Genomic DNA, 20,706 nt, shown 5'->3' on the forward strand with positions numbered 1-20,706 from the left:
TTGTTGAATGGAAGCATAAAACAAATGGATGGAGGAGCACACAATGCCTGGCCCATTGTAGGTGCCTGATAGATGGTAGCGACATTTTATTCATGGTATTTTATGATGGATTGATTTAGCCATTTGCATATGTGACACGACATGTCCTTGGAGAGAGTTTATTAATGGGCACTAATGAGGCTTATGAAACACTGAAGTCTATTTAAAGTCTACTAGCACGTGTCCTAAGATGGTGACATTGAAGAAAGTTATAAACCTAATAAAATGAAGTGTAATTGGTCTTAAGTAAGAGTGGGTGAGGGAATCGGGATGGGCGTGGTGGCTTACGCCTGTAATCTTAGCACGTTGGGAGGCTGAGGCAGGAGGATCACTTGGGCCGAGGAGTTTGAGCCAGCCTGTGCAATATAGCGAGACTGTCTCTACAAAACAATTTAAAAATTAGCCAGGTGTAGTGGTGCATGCCTATGGTCCCACCTATTCAGGAAGCTGAAGAGAGAGGATTGCTTGAGCCCAGAAGTTCGAGGTTGCAGTGAGCCGTGATTGTGCCACCACATTCCAGTTTGGGTAACAGAGCAAGACCCTGTCTCAAAAAAAGAAAGGTGGGGCTGGAATCAGAATAAGGATTTGTAAGTGTTTTGCCTGCACTATTCATGGGAGAAAGACGCCTGTGATGGACACAGAACTGTGTCACCGAGATCCCCCTTCAAGGAAGGATTTACTGCCAGCTGCTAAAAGTGCTGTCAGCCAAGAGCCTTCTTCAGCCATCAGTTCCTTCAGGGATTGCCTCAGCTTGAGACAGACATCTCACCCAAGGTCAAGCCCTTCATGGCGTGGCCCAGAGCCAATGACTTATTGAAGCGGGGATATGAAGGCCTGCCCTTTGGCCCAATGTAGGACAACGGACAGGTCATGTGAATGCCAGAGCCAGCCACTGAGTGAGTAGAAGCTTTGCGACACCTGCATTGCTGCTCTTTTCTCTTTTCTCCTCCTATTTTTTTTTTTTTTTTTGAGATGGAGTCTTGCTGAGTCACCCAGGCTGGAGTACAGTAGTACAATCTTGGTTTACTGCAACCTCTGCCTCCCGGGTTCAGTTCTCATAACTCAGCCTCTCGAGTAGCTGGGACTACAGGTGCACACCACCACATCTGGCTACTTTTTGTATTTTTAGTAGAGATGGGGTTTCGCCATGTTGTCCAGGCTGGTCTTGAACTCCTGACCTCAGGTGATCCGCCTGCCTCGGCCTCCCAAAGTGCTGGGATTACAGGCGTGAGCCACCTTGCCCAGCTGCCTCCTGTCTAATCTGTTTCCTTCCTTTCTCTTCTGCAGGTGTTGATCCCTAGGGCATTCCCTAGTAAACATCCTACACAGTAAACTCCATCTAAGAGTGTGCTTCCTGGGGACTTCAACCTGTGATGACAACTTAATGTAAGGGTCAAAAACTCATATGCCTTCGGGGACCTGACAGATACTATAAGGGAATGAAGCTGGTTGGGTTTGACGAAACAGGGAGTGGTGGGAGGTAAATTGGAGAGACTGTGCTCCATTTAAAATTTTTTTTTTTTTGAGACAGAGTCTTGCTCTGTTGCCCAGGCTGGAGTGCTGTGGTGCGATCTCAGCTCACTGCAACCTCCGTCTCCCGGGTTCAAGCAATTCTCCTCTCTCAGCCTCCCAAGTAGCTGGGACTACAGGTGCCTGCCACCACGCCTGGCTAATTTTTGTATTTTTAGTAGAGATGGGGTTTCATCTTGTTGGTCAGGCTGGTCTCGAACTCCTGACCTCAGGTGATCCAACTGCCTTGGCCTCACAAAGTGCTGGGATTACAGGCGTGAGCCACCGTGCCCGGCCCCCTAAATTTTTAAAAATTGACAAACAGCACTGTGTACTCTAGACAATGTATGTGAATTCAATTCAGCCTGCAACCTCCTGTTTATGACCTTTGTTTGAAAGGTATATTCTCTCTTCTGTTAATTAACATACCAGGACCTGTCTTGTGAGTTTGGTTAGTGTGAGTAAACCCTTAAAAGCTTCATCAGCGTATGGTGGTGTGGTACTGCTGTGGTTTGAATGTGTCCTTCAAAATTTGTGTGTTGGTCATCGGTGGTGTGGGGGGGGGCGGGCATGATGAACTGGTGGCTTTATAGGAGGAAGAGAGACCTAGGATGGCATGCTCTTGCTTTCTTGCCATGTGATGTCCCACACTCTGTTATGACTCAGTAAGAAGGCCCTCTCCAGATGCCAGAAACATGTCCTTGGACTTTTCAGCCTCCAGAACTGTAAGAAATAAGTGAATTTCTTTTCTTTATTAATTACTCAGTCTATGGTATTCTGTTATAGCAACAGAAAATGAACTAAGACAGGTACAAAGGAGTTCTGAACCTGCTGGAGTGAACACCAGACCCTGAACTGCAGGGTTCTACCAAGGGACTGCTTGCCATGAGGCCCACCTCGAGCTAGCTTCCTTTTCTGACCTTTATCTCCAACTTAAACACACACTATTGTCTGAGGGTGGCCCTGGCCCCTCTCCCTCTCTTGTAGGTTTTCTGGCTATTTCCAGTTCTGGTCTATTTTTGGAAGAGCAGCCGGTGGTGTCAGGGGCCTGGGGAGACAGGGATGCTGGCTACAAGGGCCTCAGCCTCAGAGGCCTGGGACAGTTGGGAATAGATGACAAAGTTCCTTTCTTCTTTTGATGAGATTTGACTCTCAAATATGGCTGTCACCATCTGCATGGTGGGACCATACCCTTCTTGAGGGATGGAAATGATCTGGACCACATTTGGTCTGGGATTTTTTGCTCCCAGCCCAGACTCACTCTGGTCTGCCTTGCTGGGTGACTTTATTGAGCTAGAGAAGAGAGAGGGAGTTTTTGCCCTGGGGATAGTTGCTAAGGCTGCCTCCTCCCCTCAGGGGCCTGGTGATGGCTGCCCACTCCCCCTTGTTGACTCCAGGAACAGCTGGACTCGAATCCCAGACATGAAGTCCCAGAACATGGGTTACCTGCCTTTAGGCCATGGCTCAGCAGACCAGGTTTCTGCAAGACATTCTGTGCCACATAGCTGTTTTGAGCTCTCAGGTTCGTGAGCATCAGATCCAATGTGTGTGGGCCCCATACTCGTGTGGATGGTTAAACATGCTCACAAACTGGGCGGAGTGTCTGAATAAAGGTATCATTGCTACAATGAAAACCAGAGGGTGAAACAGAAAATGATTTTAACAGAAAAAGTTTATTTTAAGAAGACCAAACAGCTCTAGCTATATAAAGAATACAGTTCAATTGCTGGTAGCAAGCCAGTAAGGAATGCCTTTTTTTTTTTTTTAGAGAAAGACAAGAAAAACCCTTTGTAATGTCACTCCACAGAGGGCTCCCTTCCATTTTGTGCTGGAATCCTAAAAAGACTGGGATCGTGATCTCTCCTACTTTCTGCTGCTTCTTGAAATGTTAGGGACATGTTCTCAGCTCTAGGAGATGTGTCTTATCTGTACCTTCCAGTTTAGGGTATTGGTCTGTGAATTCTTATCTCCCTTATTTTTCTAAGTGCATTGTTGGCACTCAGTAAGTATTAAATGGTAAGGGCTAACTTAACAAAAGTCCACCTCCTGACTGCATACTAGGACTGGCCAATGCTGATTCCTCAGTTTGCTTTTGGCAAGTGTAGTATTTTTGCTGCTTTTGGATCCAAGGCACAAGCCTGGTTTCCCTTCCTAATTCTGGAAATCCTAAACAGAAGGCATAAAGGAACTGTTTCATGGATGCTTTTAAATAGGGAAATCCTGAAAATTATTTGCATCACTGATTTTTTAAAATTTAGATTTCAGTAAGTGGGTAGATCCCTGGGCTCAAATGACAGAAATCAAACTAAAGATTCTAAGAAGCAATTTGCTGCGCTAGGAAAAGCTGCAGCCTGAGAGCTAGGTCTGAATGACTGAGTCCACATCAAATTAGAGTGCTAGCCCTCTGTATGTCGGCCTGTTTTGAATTGCCAGTGGAAAGAAGGTTTCAAGAGGCAAGAAAGGGCAAATGCTTCAGGAGCCCCCACCATCCCCTTCTTGACCAGTCTCATCAGATCTGGACCTAAGCCAGAGAACCGATGAGGGTGCTGGACAGTGTGTGTGGTGTGTGTGTGTGTGTGTGTGTGTGCATGTGCACATGTATGGTGTGATCTGTGAATTTATTAGCCCTCACAGTCCAGGTTGAGAAACCAAACTCACACAGACCCATACATGTCATCCATTCTATAATCACAATGTTTATATGAGAAAATGTGAAAATGTGAATCTGAGCTTCAGACTCCCAAGAAGCATGAGAGGTGGAGATGGGAATAGGATGGAGAGACACGTGAAGAAGCTTTAGAACAGAATCCATTTAGAGGTTCAAAACACAGGAGGAGGTGGTGTGCTGAATGTCTCGTGGCTGTGTTGTTGCATGGGCAATCCCAAGGAGCCCATCCCAGGGGCCAAGGGTCCAGAAGGCAGGGAAAAATGTGGGCACAGAATATCTTCTGCACCTCATTGGTTTTCTCGCTAGGGCTGAGTGCTCTGTCCAGAACAGGTCAAAACTGCATTAGGAAATGGATACATGGATATTCCAGGTTTAAAAACCAGCCTTTGGAACCTGGTGACTTCCCTAGGAAATCGTAGGCTGAACTGGAATCCTACGGCCTGGGCTGCCAGACTTTCCAACGATAGCCCGAAACTCATGATACTAGTATAAGGCAGGACAGGGTGGACCAGGATGGGGGTCCCAACCACATATTTGGGGGAGAAGTATGGAACAAAATAAGTAAGAGAACTCAGAAATTCTCTCCTTCCAGTTTACCCTAAACCCAGGGAAGCAGAGGCACATTGGGTAACAAGGATAGGTCTGGGGAAAAAAATGAGGGTTTCTACACTGAGGTAGTCAGTAATGAGAGAGAGAGAGAGAGAGAGAGAGGAGAGAGAGAGCTCATAAAGGACACTCGATTGAAGAGTAATGGTTGGCATATGCAGCCCCCCTCCAACTGCCCCTGTGCAGTCAGACTGGTCTGACAATGCAGTAGATGGGAAGGCAATAAACCACATCAGCTACTGCACAACTCAGTTATCACATGGGGCAGTTCACAGAAATGCTTGTCCCAGAAGACAGTCTGGATCAGGGGTCAGTCTAAGGCTTTGCATAGCCCATGAGCTAAGAAAGGTTTACATTGGCAGGGCGCGGTAGCTCACACCTGTAATCCCAGCACTTTGGGAGGCTGAGGCAGGCGGATCACAAGGTTAGGAGATCGAGAACATCCTGGCCAACACGGTGAAACTCGTCTCTACTAAAAATACAAAAAAAAAAAAAAAATTAGCTGGGCATGGTGGCACGCGCCTGTAGTCCCAGCTACCTGGGAAGCTGAGGCAGGAGAATCACCTGGACCCGGGAGGCAGAGGTTGTAATGAGCCAAGATTGCACCATTGCCCTCCAGCCTGGCTGAGCGAGACTCCATCTCAAAAAAAAAAAAAAAAAAAAAAGTGGTTTACATTATCCAAAGGTTGCAAAATGTACGAATGAACAAACAGCAACAACAAAGAAGAACGTGCTACAGAGAACACATGTAGCCTACAAAGCCTAAAATAGTCACTGTCTTAACCTTTACAGAATTTGTCAATCTCCTATCTAGATGATGGGGGATATCTCACCAATCTCTGGTGAGAAGCCTCTGAGCATCCTCGAAAAGAGAAACCAGAGGAGGTCCAGGAGAAACAAGGGAATAATGGAAAATAAATGGAAATGCCAACCAATTTGACTAGTGTGGTTCTAAAAGATGCACAGCTCGCAATTCCACAGAATAGTAAGGTATGCATGTACTAAGGAAGGAGGCCCCAACTAAAGAGACAGCAACACTAAGGAACATTAGGCAAAGAATGTTCTGGAAAAGAGACTGCATGGGGAGCTTTGTACTGATTAGGGAATTCTGTTATTGTTTGATAAGATGGAGCTGGAATTTGAGCCCAGGGATTGCTAGAATATCAAGCCGGGTGAAATTTCTAGAACACAACTAAATATCTCATGAGCATTTAATAGTCTGAAAATTTCTCATAAAGATTAAGAAGGGAAGGCTACGGTGGCTCACGCCTGTAATCCCAGCACTTTGGGAGGCCGAGACGGGCGGATCACGAGGTCAGGAGATCGAGACGGTGAACCCCTTCTCTACTAAAAATACAAAAAAATTAGCCGGCGTAGTGGCGGGCACCTGTAGTCCCAGCTGCTCAGGAGGCTGAGGCAGGACAATGGCGTGAACCCGGGAGGCAGAGCTTGCAGTGAGCCGAGATCGCGCCACCACACTCCAGCCTGGGTGACTGAGCAAGACTCCGTCTCAAAAAAAAAGAAGGGAAGGCTAAAGTAGATTCTGGGAAAGCTAATATTGGTTGGGTTGTACCCTACTTTTAAATAAACACCAAATACAAAAGTTTGCACTAAAAAAAGTAGAGACACTACGGGAAAATGACAAGAGGAATCTCAGTTTTTCAAAAAGAAGTCACCAGAAGGTTCCCTTATATAGGAAGTTTACCTATGAAAAAATGATTCTTGATATATAAAAAATTCATTTTTCACACAACTTTTAGGGAAAACATCCATTGTACTAAGTAGGGTACACATATTGAATTTGGAGGGAAACTAATGTTTCTAACCTGAAAATCCAATTTGTCTTTGGATTAATGAATTAAAGAACTCTTGAATACGTTCCCTTAAAGCACATATATTAGTTCATTGTAATACCTGGGAAATTCATGTGTCATAAAAGTAGAAGCCAGCTGTGGGTCTTCTATAAATTGTAGTGCTTTAAATGAAACCACACTAGACCCAAGGGCAGGAGACCTGGAATTGAGGCTGGGCCCCACCGCTGACTCACTGTGTGACCTTGTATATAAGTTATTGACCTTTCTGGGCCTCAGCTTCCTCATGAGTGAAATGAGAGAGGTTGGTCCCTTTCAGCTCTAACATTCCAAGACTGCAGATAAATATAGAAATAAGATAAATACAACAATCTAGAAATAAGAAGTATTCCCCAAAGTAAGCTTTGGAGTCAGTAGAAAAAAGTAGCAATGAAATATAATAAAAAGAATAAAATTTTAACCACTAGCCGGGGGTAAATATATCTCATTAAAATGAATGAAAAGGTTTGTAATTGACAATTCATCAGAAGACCTCAGAACACACATATATTGATATTTCTTCGCCATGATACACATGGGGGAAGGAATGAATTTGAGGTGACTTGTACAATGAGCACAATGCTGCGTTTGCATGCATAACATTTTATAAAATTGGATGTTAGAAAAAGCTCAAGACCACCTAAGGAATAAATGTCTATAAAGCTTGGCATTACAAAGAGGCTGAGAGGGGTTAACTAGTTGTTCCAGTTCAGATTTTGTTTTGGAGTTCGTTGCTATCAAATTCCACTATTTAGGCAAAAATCTTAAAATCAAATCTACTTCTGCCAGAGCCTTACTGGAGAACAGCCACCATGGTGAAGACAGGTATTTAAGAGCTGGTAATACCAAACAAACCTAACACCTTTCCCTTTTTTTTCCATTTGTGAGTTAAAAAATCTTTTTTTTTTTTTTTTTTAAATCCAAAGCAGGCCAGATGTGCTGGCTAAGTCAAATCAAAGATTTTGTAAGTTGAGCAATTTGTTGATCCAATATGATAAGTTCTCTTTTATTTTTTTTTGAGCATATGCACCGGAGTCCCATAAAACATGATACTTCTCAATCTGATAATTTCTTAAAACCAAACAAACATATGCCTGACCAAAATAACAATATACACCTCTTGGCCAGAGACTGGTCATTATGATGAGAGCCAAAATAATGGTAAAGGTTGGAATCAGTTGGAGAGTGGTGGCTATAGTGTTTCAGGGGCTTGAAGGAGTAACATCACTGGAATGTGCACACTCTCTCTCTCTCTCTCTCTCTCTCTTTCTCCAGGGATGCTGCTGCTGCTGCTCCTGGAACTGCACTTTGAGAACCATTGGCCTAGATTTTGGGCTTTACTGAACAAAAGTATAATGCCCGTTTCACATTGCTCATTACTCATGCAAATGTCTTCTTGCTAATCTTATTAAAAACGCCCCAAATGTGTGTCTATAACTATTTACTATGTATTCCTCTATAAATCTGTTTCAAAGTATTCTAAAACTTTGCTTATTTCATATTATGTTTATATCATTATACTTTTTGCTGCATTTTGACAAAGGCACTTCCTTATACCTCTTTCCCACTCTCTTGTCCTTTTAAATCCCTAATATCCTTGTCACTTGTAGCTGAAATACATGCAAAGGCTTTGAGAGGATTGGGGGCTCTGGTATAGATATAGTCTCATTTTCACACCAAGCTGGACTGATAGCCCATAACAGAGATGAAGCAGGAAAGCAGAAGCTTGTAAAGGTAAGCTTATTGGAGGTAAAGTTGTACCTCCAATAAGATTAATAATCACCACCAATACTGGACAACTGACATTGACGGGACATGGATTGGACAGTTTCACCTTTCACAAACAGGACATATTTTCACAGACTCTTTAAATCCTTGTGTTCTTTACTCAAATGGTAAGTAGTATTAATTCCATTTATGTAAAAATGTCAATGTACAATATGAATGATCTAGACCTTCTCAGTGGCTTTTAGTAGCCATTTCTGAGAGTCCCTTGGTAGTAACCATATTGAATAGTATTGGGTATCAGGACAATTTAATTGACCATCCGCTAGTAACTCAAATGATTCCAGGCAATTAAGATATTTTCTATATTCTGGAGTTAGGCATCAGGGAATTTGGCCTTTCCATGGTGAAAAATACACTTCTACAACTAGTTCATGCCTAACATTCTGCAAGTAGAACTTCATTCCTTTGGCTTAAGGCTTTTCCCTTGTTAAAATGCAACTGACCCTCAAAAGAGGTAGCATTAAGCCTTATAATCTCAAAGTAAATGAATTTATCCCTTTCCTGAGAGCATGTTTTTCTTAGAGAGGAGGAGAAGGAAGTAGGAGGCACTGAGGAGAGTTGGTGCTGGGAAGCGAGGTTTGGGAGAATGGAGCAGAAAGAGGAGAGGGAGGATCCTGGTGACAGACCTCCAACTCAGTCACTCTTGTTGAAGGGCTGGCCGTGGGAGCATCCCTGCTGAAATGGGTGTTAAATTGCCACCTGGAGCATATTACTTAGAAATCAACTATGTTTTCCGATATTAACACCACTAAAGATTCTTTAATGTATAGGCACACAAAGACTTACAGCAATGGAAAAATAGGTAGCAATAAAATATTTGGTGCAACAAGAGATAGGGAGTTAACCCCCCACCCCAAATCAGAAGGACTATACTTGTTCATAGAAAGAAGATAAACTGATATTACTTTAAAGAGTGCAAATCACAGGGCTGGGACGAGGGTAAGGCACTTGCATGGCCCTGAGAGTGGGCACCTCTTTGAATTTTGCGCCCTAGGCACCTTGCTCACCTCACCCTAGTCCTGGCCCTAGCAAATCATATTAAAGCGAAAGCTCACCATTGTGTCACAGACTTGATAATGAAAGGCAGAACGAGTGAGGAACAGAGCACTGAGCGTGAACTCATCTTTTTCCCGACTTGTTCATTGATGAGGAAGAGGGCAGGTGCATGGACAGATCTGCTTAGACTGACAGGTACAGAGAGACTGCAATCGGGTCTGTGTTGTCCAGATAGTTACACTGTTGTCAGGTGCAATGCTCGTTAGGAGAGCCTGGTAGGATCTCCTCTGTCTGCACGTTCAAGGTAATTTATCCAGATCAACTGGTCATTTTGTGTTCATTAAGCTAAAATTATTTATTTTGCTTCCTGTTGTCTCGCTTCCTTTATGGGTGAGTTGTTGTGCTAGGGATGCAGTTCATGGGATTTGGGACTGAGGGATAAGTTTGGGCCGGTGCGGGAGGCCCAGTCAGGAGCTGAGGCAGGCCAAGTAGTGCAGGATAAGGAGAGGAGATACCAGCAAAGCTTGCTATTGTACTATTAATAACTATCCTCAAAAACATGTACTGACTACCCACCAAATGCAAAGCATCCTTGGTTAACAATTAACCTCCTCCCCTGGGGATGGTGACTAGATCAAAGTCAGGCTAGCAGAGCCATCTGTTGCTACTGATTGGAATGGGGAGGAAAAAAGAGGATAGGGACAACTTGAAATGGAAGCTGACCTCCTAGGGCCAACTTCATTTCACTCAAATCTCTTCTCTATTCCACCTTCAAAAATCATTATCATTATTATTTGTACTAGTAATCGAAGTAGTGCTGGGTTCTCTGTAAGCCTTTCTGAGAGGGGCTTTCAGCCTCTCTTCTCCAGTCTCAGCAGAGCAAGTGCAGAAGGCAACAAACATTGTGGTAAGTGCCTGGGTGGGAGAGAGAGTGGTGTTATGATAATCAAAGGTAGGAGAGAGGTTGAGTGTTAGGAGTGGGGAAGATGCTTGGTGTTCTGTTAATTAGTTATTAGTAGAAGTTTTACAGTTTGGTTGTTTATTTGGGACTATGTTTACCTGTTGCAAAATATTAAACGAGGCCAGGCGCGGTGGCTTACCCCTTTAATCCCAGCACTTTGGGAGGCCAAGGCAAGAGGATCGCTTGAGCCCAGGAGTTCAAGACCAGCATGGGCAACATAGCAAGACTCCCATCTTTACAAAAAATTAATTTGAAAAATTAAATGAATACTTCCAGTCTTAAATGTCCTCTCTGACCATATGATTTTTGCCCCAAATCCTCTTGTGCTAATGGGAACACCACTGGGTGGGCCACAGTGATGATCTAGAAGATATTCTAAGAATTCCAGGCATATAGAGTATTGTAGAGGAAAGCAAGACTAAAGGTAATTGACAAACATAAAGGTGTCTGAGCATTCAGCTTCAGAATCTTTTGGGAAAACCTCCAGAGGTAGCAAGGTGAGGGGAGAGGCAAAACCCATTAGAAATAGTAAACAAGAAACTTCCAGGAAAGTCAACAGAAGTAACAAGGCCTTACTATGTGAGTCCCATACTCAGCTTTAACGTTCAACCAGTCATAATGGTTCCCAAGGAGCAGACCTTGGTGTCCTTTCACTTTTGCTAAGCAAAAGCACAAACGCTCCTTCAGTTACTACAGAGGAAAATGTTTGTTTTTTGGAATTCTAAGTCTGGAGCAGACAAAGGTGGCATTCATATATAAACTGAGGCCAGGGATGAATTGATTTTATTTCAGGCAAAATCCCTGAAATTTCGAATTTGGTTAAGACCTTCACACCAAGTAGTTCTAGTACTTTCAAAAGCAACTGGGCCTTGCTGTTTATTATTTTAAGTGTCAAAGTGCTGGTTGCAAGAGAGTTGGTGGGCCTGGCCTGTTTCCAGAAGTCTCAGATTCAGAACTATAACAACAAAGGGCCTAGGCCTAGGGCTTCTCTTGTGAGAGGCCCAAGTTTTCTTAGTACTTAGTGTGGTTTTTCAGCTGCTCTGTCCATCTGGAGTGTGGGCAGTTGAGCTAAGAGGTGGCTTCTCATTGGGCAATATAACCTATCAAAGTTGAGAACTGCTTGTCTCTGGAACTCTGACTGCATCCTCCAGGAGGTTGACCATTGAATCTATTGGGTGGAGAGTGAAGTAGGAAGGGGCTGGGGAACTCTCTTTGTGAAGCAGGCTACAATTTCATTTGACTGTTCTTTTTGCCTCTTGAAGACAGTAGACAATTAACTTTCCATCATTGGTCAGCAGGTTTTCTTTGCTCAATGCTTTGTCTTCCTCCCAAACCTCCCAGAAATCAGGCATACAAAAATCAAATGAATCACTGCTCTTGCTCTGCTTAGAAAATTGAGCTGACAAGAATAGTTAGTGCCTATAAGCTTCGTGGGGGGTGGGGGCAGGGAGGGGTCACAATGATTATTCTGAAGCTCTTTCAGTATGCTATTTACCCAGGTTCTTATGCTCTCCCCCAGCAAGGTTAATTGAAAGCTGGTCAAACACAGAACCTAAATGGCAAAAAGTAGCCTTTTGTGTGTATGTGTGTGGTGTGTGTGCATTATGGGCCATAGCAACTGGCGAGACTGCCTTTTAGATTTTGGATAGATCCTTTTAGTTTATATGTTCTTGGTTTTTGGAACAGACTCGGACTTCCTTTAAACAAAACCAAACCACCACAAACTATGACCTGAATTGACTGGTGGGGGGCAAGATGCACTTACTTTCTATTCTCCTTGAGCCTTTGATGACGCTGTTCCTTCAGTTAATTACTTCCTGTAATGAATGTTATATACAAATGAAATGAGAGTTCTTAGAATGCAGCATGAGCTGGGCACAGATCCTGGCTATCGCTGTTGACAGACACATGGAGGATCTCAAGGTGCACTTGTGAGTTACCTCGGCTAGATCTGAGTGAACAAATGGCTGTCTTGTTTGTTGGTCAAACTTGGTTCATTCAAAGCAACCCAGTCCTGGTCTTTTCTAGCTAATGGGAGTTGCGAGAGGGGTGGGGGATGTCTATATGTTTATTGAAACTTATCACCCTGATCTCCGTGTAGACAATCAAACTGAAAAAGGCATTAAGTTTCAGGATGGTGTCACAGTCATATTCTGCACCACAAAAGCCATCCAATCAACCCCATGCCGAAATAAGTGCACCCTGCAAACCTCTCGCAAGTGCAGGGGAAAGCTAAACTGTGGTTGAGGAGGCATCAGAGTCTTTCTATGTTTGCACACAGGGCCATCAGAGCCTCCCTAGGAAAGTGAATAATGAGCAATGGCATCCTATGCCCCCCAGGTTTGGCAGCCTCCAATCTGCTCTCACACTGCACTCCTCAGTGACAGGAGCCAGGGATGGAGCAGCCGGGTTACTGAATTGAAAAAGTGGCACATGTGCCCTGGCATGTGAAAATTTCTTCTTAGTTAGTGCACACCACTGGGGGAAAATAAGAAGAAACTCGGTAGTCAGTCATGACAAGCTTATAAGTATGAAAACATAAAAATGTCTGAAGATGATTAAGTGCCAGATGATTTTAGCTCTAGATGAAGTAGCCTCTCCCCTGCTGTCCAGAATGTGAGTTAATGTAAAAGAAATGTAGGCTCTGTTGTTATTCCCATGGTTCTGTTTAAAGACCCTTTCTCTTCCCTCTTCTCTACTCAAGTTTAGTAAGTAAATCCTGCTTGTTGAGCCCAGGGCTTAGGTACTGGGGTTATCGGTGTTTCATAGTCTTTTGAAAATTGTGCAATAATTCTCCGAGCCAGTGGGTTAGTGGTCTTCAGCAGTTCAGCTGCTGAGGGACGAGACCTTGGAGTTGCCTTACTTCCCTTCTTCTGTAGCAAGGCCTTGAAATCGTCATTTCTGCCAGCATCTAGGTTGGCACTGCTGCCTGACCCTGTGGTGGCAGTAGACTCACTGATTGGAGACTCAGCTGTGTTCTTTATTGGTGAGTGGGAACTTGTTCTGCCACCCACAAAGGCCTCACCAGGTTCCTTCCAGCCGAGCAACTTCCTTTTGGACCTAGATAAGAGAAAGTTTGGTTTGAGTGAGTTCATGCAGCAGACATTTACCAGTGCTTCACAGGCCCCCACGCCTGTGACACAATCCAGGCGGCAGCCCTTTAAGCACTCGTATTGATCTGCTTTCTCTCTCTCTCACCTCTAAATCCTCAGAGACCCTTGTTGGGCCCTCCCGTCCCCACATTCCTTTCAATGCCCCCAGCTGGAGTCACTTGTCCTGTGCCTGTAGCCTCAGTCCTGCCCAGGTTCTGGGACCAAGGACGAATTTCAGGAGTCAAGGCTAGTAGCTCAGTGACTCTGAATCAGGACAGCCTGGGGACTGAGCCTGTTCTAGACTGGTGGTCTAGCTCCAATAATAAGACTCTTCCCAGTTTTCTTGTCACTGAAACCCTGCCTTATAATCCTGTCCAATAACTGGTCCCCATCTTGTTCCTCTTTGCCTAAGTTCTTGTTTTGATATGCTGCCTGGTGCCCCACTTCACCTCTTGATGGGATTTTTTTTGGTACAAGGAATTCAGTGAAGGGTTAAATGTCTCTGACTACAGACAGAGCTAAGAGAGAGCAGATGGAGCCACAATAGGCCAAGTGGTTGCTAAGAGACGAGGGGCCTCTCACTCGGCACCTGGTCCTCCTCTCCCCTCCCTTCCTCCACTTTACCCAACGATGTCAGTGAATTTGAGATTCAAGGCCCTGGACTGCGCTCACATATGTGGGTATCTGAACTTAGCCTCCAGGTGCAATTCTAATGGCTGCTTAGAGGTAGCAGTTTTTTCTTACTTTTAATTTTTTTCTTTTTCTTTTACAATTAGGATTTCAATGTGGAATAGCAGTTTTCTTTAAGTACAAAAAGGGAAGGCAATTGCAATTAGAATTAAGGAAACTGGTGCAAACCTGTGTATCACAGTAAATAAATCTTCAGTTGTGCGTGAAGCCACAAACACGTCATCATCATCCTCCGCAATCCATTCGGCTGTTTTATCACTGATTAAACTTTTTTCTTCGGTGCCTGGTTCCACAGAACTCCCTAGACATAAAAAACCAAAGGATGACTTTGACCACAATAGATAGGACAAAGTACATTCTCATATGTTGTTTCATTTGATGGTCAAAGCAACTCTGTGAGGGCAGCAGGGTGGAGATTTTTAATATCTCCATTTTGCAGAGGAGGAACATGAAGTTCAGAAGCTTAATGATTTGCCCAAGGTGAAGTGAGTGGTGAAGATCAGCATGGGTCCCTATTCTCTCATGCCTTTGTCATTATAACGGGTGGCCCGAGCATTCTCTTGTTTTAAACACTGTATATAATTTCTCTAAATGAAGAGCTGGGAATGATCTAAAGTACTGACTCCCACCCAGTGGGCTAGAGTGGAACCTACTTGAATCTCAGAGGGGAGACTGTGGAGTCTGAGGAAGCGTTTTCTACAACTACCTGGGGCTTTGATTTATTTGCTTGGCTTAGTCATGATTGACTCATACTGAAAGTAAAAATCTGCATATAGAAGGCCATGAGATTTCAATTTTTGGTGTTAAGGGTTCAGAGAAGAATGAGAAACATGGATGGACACTGACAACATTAAGCTCAGTGGAATAAGCAGTCACAAAAAGACAAATACTGTATGATTCCACTTATATGAGGTGTCTAGAGTCAAATTCATAGAACCAGAAAGTAGAATGGTGGCTGGAGGGAGGAATCTGGGGGGAGGGAGAAAGAGGTTGTTTACTGGGTACAGAGTTTCAATTTTGCAAGATGAAAGGAGTTCGGGAGATTGGTTGCTTAACAATGTGAATGTGCTTAACACGAATGAACTGCACACTAAAAATGGTCAAGATGGTAAATGTTATGGGTATTTTACCACAATTAAAACAAAGAGAGACAGAAAAAGAAAGGATGAGAAACATTACGTATTACATTTTATGGTTCCAGGAAGAGCCAAAGAAGTCAAACCACCCAAGAAAATGAGCTCCCTTTCCTCCAGAAGGCACAAAAAGAGGCTGCTGGTGGCAACATATTCCATTGTTTCAGATGGCTCCAAGCCTGCCATGGCACATGAACTCAGTCTGGTGGGGTATTGAGTCTCATGTAGGGAATTAAACTCAGTGCAGCCAGTGAAAAGTACTGTACAGTGAGGTGGAGGAGTAGTTCCCATGATAGGATGCCCGCTTGGCTAGGGACGTGGGATGCTGAAGTCCTAAGGTGCTAGAACCTAGTTTGATTTCATTATCTCAGCACTAGGGATTTAGAGGGGAGAGTGGCCTAAACTGGGCTTGGAGATCTGCCTCGGGCTAGTCTTGATCTCAAGGGCAGTAAGGCCAGCCTGTGGTTCCTATTTAGAGTAACCCAAACCCTCAAGAGGTGCCCGCACTGACTTGGGATCAGGATAATTATTCTGGGGCATCTGCTTCCATCTCTGGCACTTCATTCTCACCCTCATCTCTCCTGTGACTGAAGGAAAAAGCCAACAGACAGTTACTAACCCAGAGGGCTTGCCTCCCTTTCACTGTCAGCCTGAGGAGTTGAAGTCACCCTTTGACCAAGTGATTGCAGGTCATCGCTGGTGGGGGGACACTTGGCGTCTTCCTCCAGGGTGATGATGGGGCTGAGAGGCAGCCTTGGTTCTGCCACATAGGCCTCCATTTGAGCTATGGGAGAAGTGAGAGGCAGGTACAGCACGCTGGGTTTTTTTGGTACGGGAGGTGGAATCTTGCCTTTCTTTTTCTCAGCTTCTTCCTGGCTCTGGAGGCTAATTCTTTCAGGCAGAGCCCTCATCTTGGGGCCCTCGTCCTCCACACTTCCCTGGGGAGGCTGCTGTGTTCCTGAGAAGAAAGCACCAGAGGAACTGGCAAAAGGCGTGAAAACAAGAGATGAGGGTGCTGTTGACTCCCCTGGGCTTCTGCCATCTGGGAAGCTGGAGGACTTTGGTTTCCGCACTACCGTGTAGCTGTCTTGAGGGAGTGGTCTCACATGTTGAATTGAGCTCCTGGGGGGCATAGCCAAGGTTGGTGAAGTTAGCGCATACTCCTCGGGAACAGATGGTGGCTTGTGGACCAAGCTTGGAGGCCTCCGGGCCACCGGAGGCTTCTCAGCTATGGGAGGTTTTGTCTTTCTCTCTGGCAAGGTGAAGACTTCTTCTGCTCTGGATTCCTCGGCACAGTCAGGGCTCTCAATGTCATCTTCCGGCTCAGACTTGCTGACCGACCTCAGGCGAACAGAACGTAGGTCGGACTGAGTAACCATAGGCATGATTGGCTGGTTGGGATTAGTTTTTGGGCCAGCTTGACACCAAAATTTGTCTCTGAGTGGTGCCGACTCACCTTGGTTTTGCTTCGGATGGAGATACTCATCCCAGACAGATCCAGGTTGGGTGAAGAGGTCAGTGGTAGGTCAAATGATAGCCGTGACTTGGGAAATTTCTCCATTGGTGACGTCGGGGGTAGTGATGACTTCCTCTCAGGTACCACTGGACGTACCCGGACACTGCTGCTTGGAGGGGGTAAGTGGCCCAGGGTCAGGGACATGGAAACAGTAGGTGTGGTGTCTCCGACTGGCTGGAGTAGCCACTGGAGGGTGACATCAGTCCAGGGGGCCTTCCCGGGGAGGATATCTCCCTGGCCTCCACTTCAATGGAGAGTTGGGAAGGTGTAGTGGCTCTGGAGGTGGAAGGCGAGGCAAGAGACTCTGAGCTGCCCTGAACTTGGGTGCACTCAATGACTGTGGTGCCAGTGGCAGTGCTGGAGCTGGACAGGGATTGGTAGGTGTCACCAGACTTCCAGTCAGTAAGATACCAGTGGTGGGAGAATTGTGTACCTTCTGGATCTTTGTGGTTTGGAACAGCTGGGTGACCCTGAGCATCTGGGTGGGACGAGTGATGTCCTTGGTGTTCCAAGGAGAGGCAAAGGCTCTTGGGCCTCTGGTCCTTGGGTAGTGCTGACCCACCTTCAGGCAAGAGGCTGGCTCATCTTTGACCAGTGAGACACTGCGTGTGGGTGGGGAAGGCTTCTTTTTGGCCTTCCTAAGTGAGATACTCTTGGACCTCTGCCTTCTGTGCTGGGCCTCTTGCTGGGCACTAAGGGAGGCGATGTTGTCAGCACTGTTACTGCCCTCAGAGCTTGTACTGGCAAAAGGCAGGGCACAGGCCTCATTGGCCTTCTGCTCCTCATCATAGTCCACATCTGTGGTGCCTGAGTCTGTGGGCACAGACAGTGACCGCTCCCGGAATCTGCTGGCCCCGCCGGGGCCTGTCTCCAGCCTCGTGGTCCCACTGGTCAGAAGGCCAATCTTGGAGGGTCTTTCAGGCATGTGCCTTCGCTGAATAAGGTGCTCAGGGTAGCCAGCTGACCCACTGCATCCTGCTGGGTTATCACGAGCAACAAGGAGGGTAGCAGCCTCCTTAGGAACCAGAGGTGGGACTTTGTTTAGAGAGACCCAAGAATTCCCACAGGAAGGATTTTTCCCATTTTCATTGACTTGATTGCTCTGGCTGGTGGCACTTGGAGTCATGTAGGTAAAAGCATCTCCCTTCCAGGAAGTGGAGAAGGTTGATTCTGTAGGTCCATTGCAAGAACTGGGGACACTGTACACCATTCCATGCTCTCCATGCCAGGAGGGTTTGGGCCACTCCGCGCCTGGTGAGGTTCGTCCGGCTCACTGGAAGGAGTTCTCAGTACTGGCGAGGTGAGACTTGGGAACCGAGCATCCTGACCAACTGCAACTCTTCCATGAACCCCTTCCGGAATTGAGTGACTGGGCCTGATGTCAGAGGTGGTAGAGTGGGCCACAATGCCTGCTGGGCTGTTGCTGTGACCTGGAGGAAATAAACACAGGACATGAGTGCTACAGCAAGGGATCTCCCACCAGCTGTTTTGAGACAGGAGCACCAACTTTTTTGCCAAGAAGCATTTGCCAACAGCTTGGTCAGAATTCCTTGGTTCTTCCCTTCCATGGATGCGGATGCTGGGGAAATTGGGTCCTTGCCCGTCACCCCACAGTGAGTCACACGGTGCCCTTGAATGGTCCAGATGGCTGCCAAATACTTTCCAGCTTTGATTATTCCTCTTAGAGCTGAAGTGTTATGTGGGATTACCTTGCATTTTCCCCATACTTTCACCCCAGGCTCATGAAACCATCACAGACCTCAGCATTCATCCATCCGGAGATGAGAGTAGAGGCTTCCGAACTAAGGACAGCATGGTGTGACGTTTGGCTCCAGCAGTGACTCTGGAGTATGCCCAAACTGCAAAGCTAAGAGTCTGGTTGCATTGTTCGCATCAGTCACTTTTAAGCTTTGCAACATAAGAGGCTGAGGATAACCTACAGATGTGAGGAAAACGTTTGGATGTTCCAAATCCCCAAACGTTTTCTCATACACACAAACAATTAATACTGTCATGTCATTATTATTATTATAACTACTACTGCTATGAGAATTTGTAATAACAGCCACCATTTGTTGGACACTGACTATGTACCAGGAACATGGTAGGCAAGTTACATACAATAATGCTAGTCTTCATGCTAATTCCACCGGGTTGGTATCATTATCCCCAGTTTACAGATGAAGAAGCTGAGGCTCAGAGAGGTTATGTAACTTGGCCAAGGTCTCCCGGTCAGTAAGCGGAAAGACCAGGGCTCTTACCCTCTGCTATCTCCCTGGTCTGTGCTCCTGGCCAGCATTCGCTTAATGGTAGTAATGTTCTGTTAAGATGATGGTAAGGATCCCTCTCTCCTCATCTATTTGCCTAAATTTGGCATATCTGGTTACATTACATTTATAATGGGAAACAATAATGTAATGGATTCATTAGCCCAGGAGACCTATTCTCCATATTCAGTTGACGCCCTTGACACGAGGCCCTTAGCTATTCTTAATTACCATATTGGCTTTTTCAGGACATCCGGAGGCCCCCTCCTCACCCAATTATTCCTGTTCCCCATCACCACAGTACCACCTGGGTGGCAGGATTGGTGGGAGTGGGTAAGGGGAAGGGACTGGGGAATCAGCTGTGGTGGGGTCACCTTGGTCTCGTTGGGAAAAGTTAGAGAATCCAATAATGGTCCGCCTCCGCCTCAGGGTGGACTTGGGGTTCACGGCTGTCTCTGTGTTAAACAACGAATGTCGCAAACTTGCATGTTTATCAAACTGCTGCCCTGTAGCCAAAATAAAGACACTTGGGTGCATCCTGGTTTCTGTTTAAAGCACAGTGGAAATTGGCCTGAGAGAAGAGAATTATGGCAGTTGTGATGAGCATGAATAGCATCCAAGGCAGGTGGCACTTCTTCCCCATCTTTCCCAACTTGGCCCTGGGCATGCATGCTGGGTTTCCCAGGCTGCACCCAGGTTACCTGTAAGTCTTAGGTGTTTGGGGGCAGTGGTTTTCAACCCTGGGCTACATATTTAAATCAACTGGGCAGCTTTTGAAACTGCAACACCTGGACCTTACCCCAGAACACTGAAATCTCTGGGAGTAGGGCTCAGGTAGAAGCATTTTCTAGAAGTCTTCAAGTGATTATTCAGAGGTACAGCCAGGGGTGAGAACCACTGGTGTAGAGCAGCGGGCTGGGACTAGATGCTGCCTGACTGTGATCTTTTCTCAGAGAAAGTCTTTATATGGGCCAGGTGAGGCCAGTGTCTCCAAGAGGCTGCCCCACTGCCCTCCACCATCCAGGAAGATGCCTGATAGTCTGCCCTACAGTCTCCTGGTCACGTTTTACCAAAGCTGGCCCACAGCATGGTGATTGAGTTCTATTTCTTTCTCTTTCTCTCTCTCTCTCTTTTTTTCCTGGCACTGGCTTTTCAATTTAGGGAAATTATTGACACAGATTATAGTTATCACTTCATCTGAGTTACATGGTACTTTCAAAATACCTGTTAATTCAGTTTGTTTACTGATTTGATAATGTTTTCAAATTCAACGCAATTAAAATGGAAGATTTCCTCAATAATATGTCTTACTTAATATTATTTAAAAAATTTTTTAGAGCTCTATTCTCTTAAAGTGCTAGGTCAGTCTTTGGTGCTGGGAAATGGCTGGGTCAGAGTCAGGGCAAGGCAGGGTGGTGGGGCGAGGTCTGTGATTCCACCTCCCTTTCTCTCATTCAACAGCTGGCTAGCCAGACCCTCCCCTGCCAGCCACACAGCTGCACACGTCCACAGACTCCTCAGCAAGTGGCTCTGTGGGCAAAGCTCAGGGACAGCCTCATCGAGAGGAAGACAGACATTTATTTATTTACTT

The 20,706-nt window shown here is 45.6% G+C and overlaps 1 protein-coding gene and 1 long non-coding RNA gene across 2 annotated transcripts in view; both read right to left on the reverse strand.

Moving 5' to 3' along the window:
• Nucleotides 1-7,681: 7,681 nt before the first annotated feature.
• LOC117077417 lies at nt 7,682-14,344 on the reverse strand. Its single transcript, XR_004434761.1, has 2 exons — nt 13,959-14,344; nt 7,682-13,477 (listed from the first exon to the last, which is right to left on the reverse strand). It is a non-coding gene; the product is annotated as an uncharacterized LOC117077417 (long non-coding RNA).
• Nucleotides 14,345-15,946: 1,602 nt separating this feature from the next.
• The window catches only part of NHSL2 (NHS like 2), a 39,486-nt gene continuing 34,726 nt past the window's right edge, over nt 15,947-20,706 (reverse strand). The window contains 4 exon segments of the mRNA XM_033201094.1: nt 15,947-16,743; nt 16,746-17,006; nt 17,009-17,425; nt 17,428-18,278. Of these exon segments, the coding sequence (XP_033056985.1) occupies nt 15,947-16,743; nt 16,746-17,006; nt 17,009-17,425; nt 17,428-18,058 (2,106 nt within the window). The 5' untranslated portion in view covers nt 18,059-18,278.

This window comes from Trachypithecus francoisi, unplaced genomic scaffold, assembly GCF_009764315.1.
Source record: "Trachypithecus francoisi isolate TF-2019V2 unplaced genomic scaffold, Tfra_2.0 Lachesis_group6, whole genome shotgun sequence".
NCBI lineage: Eukaryota > Metazoa > Chordata > Mammalia > Primates > Cercopithecidae > Trachypithecus > Trachypithecus francoisi.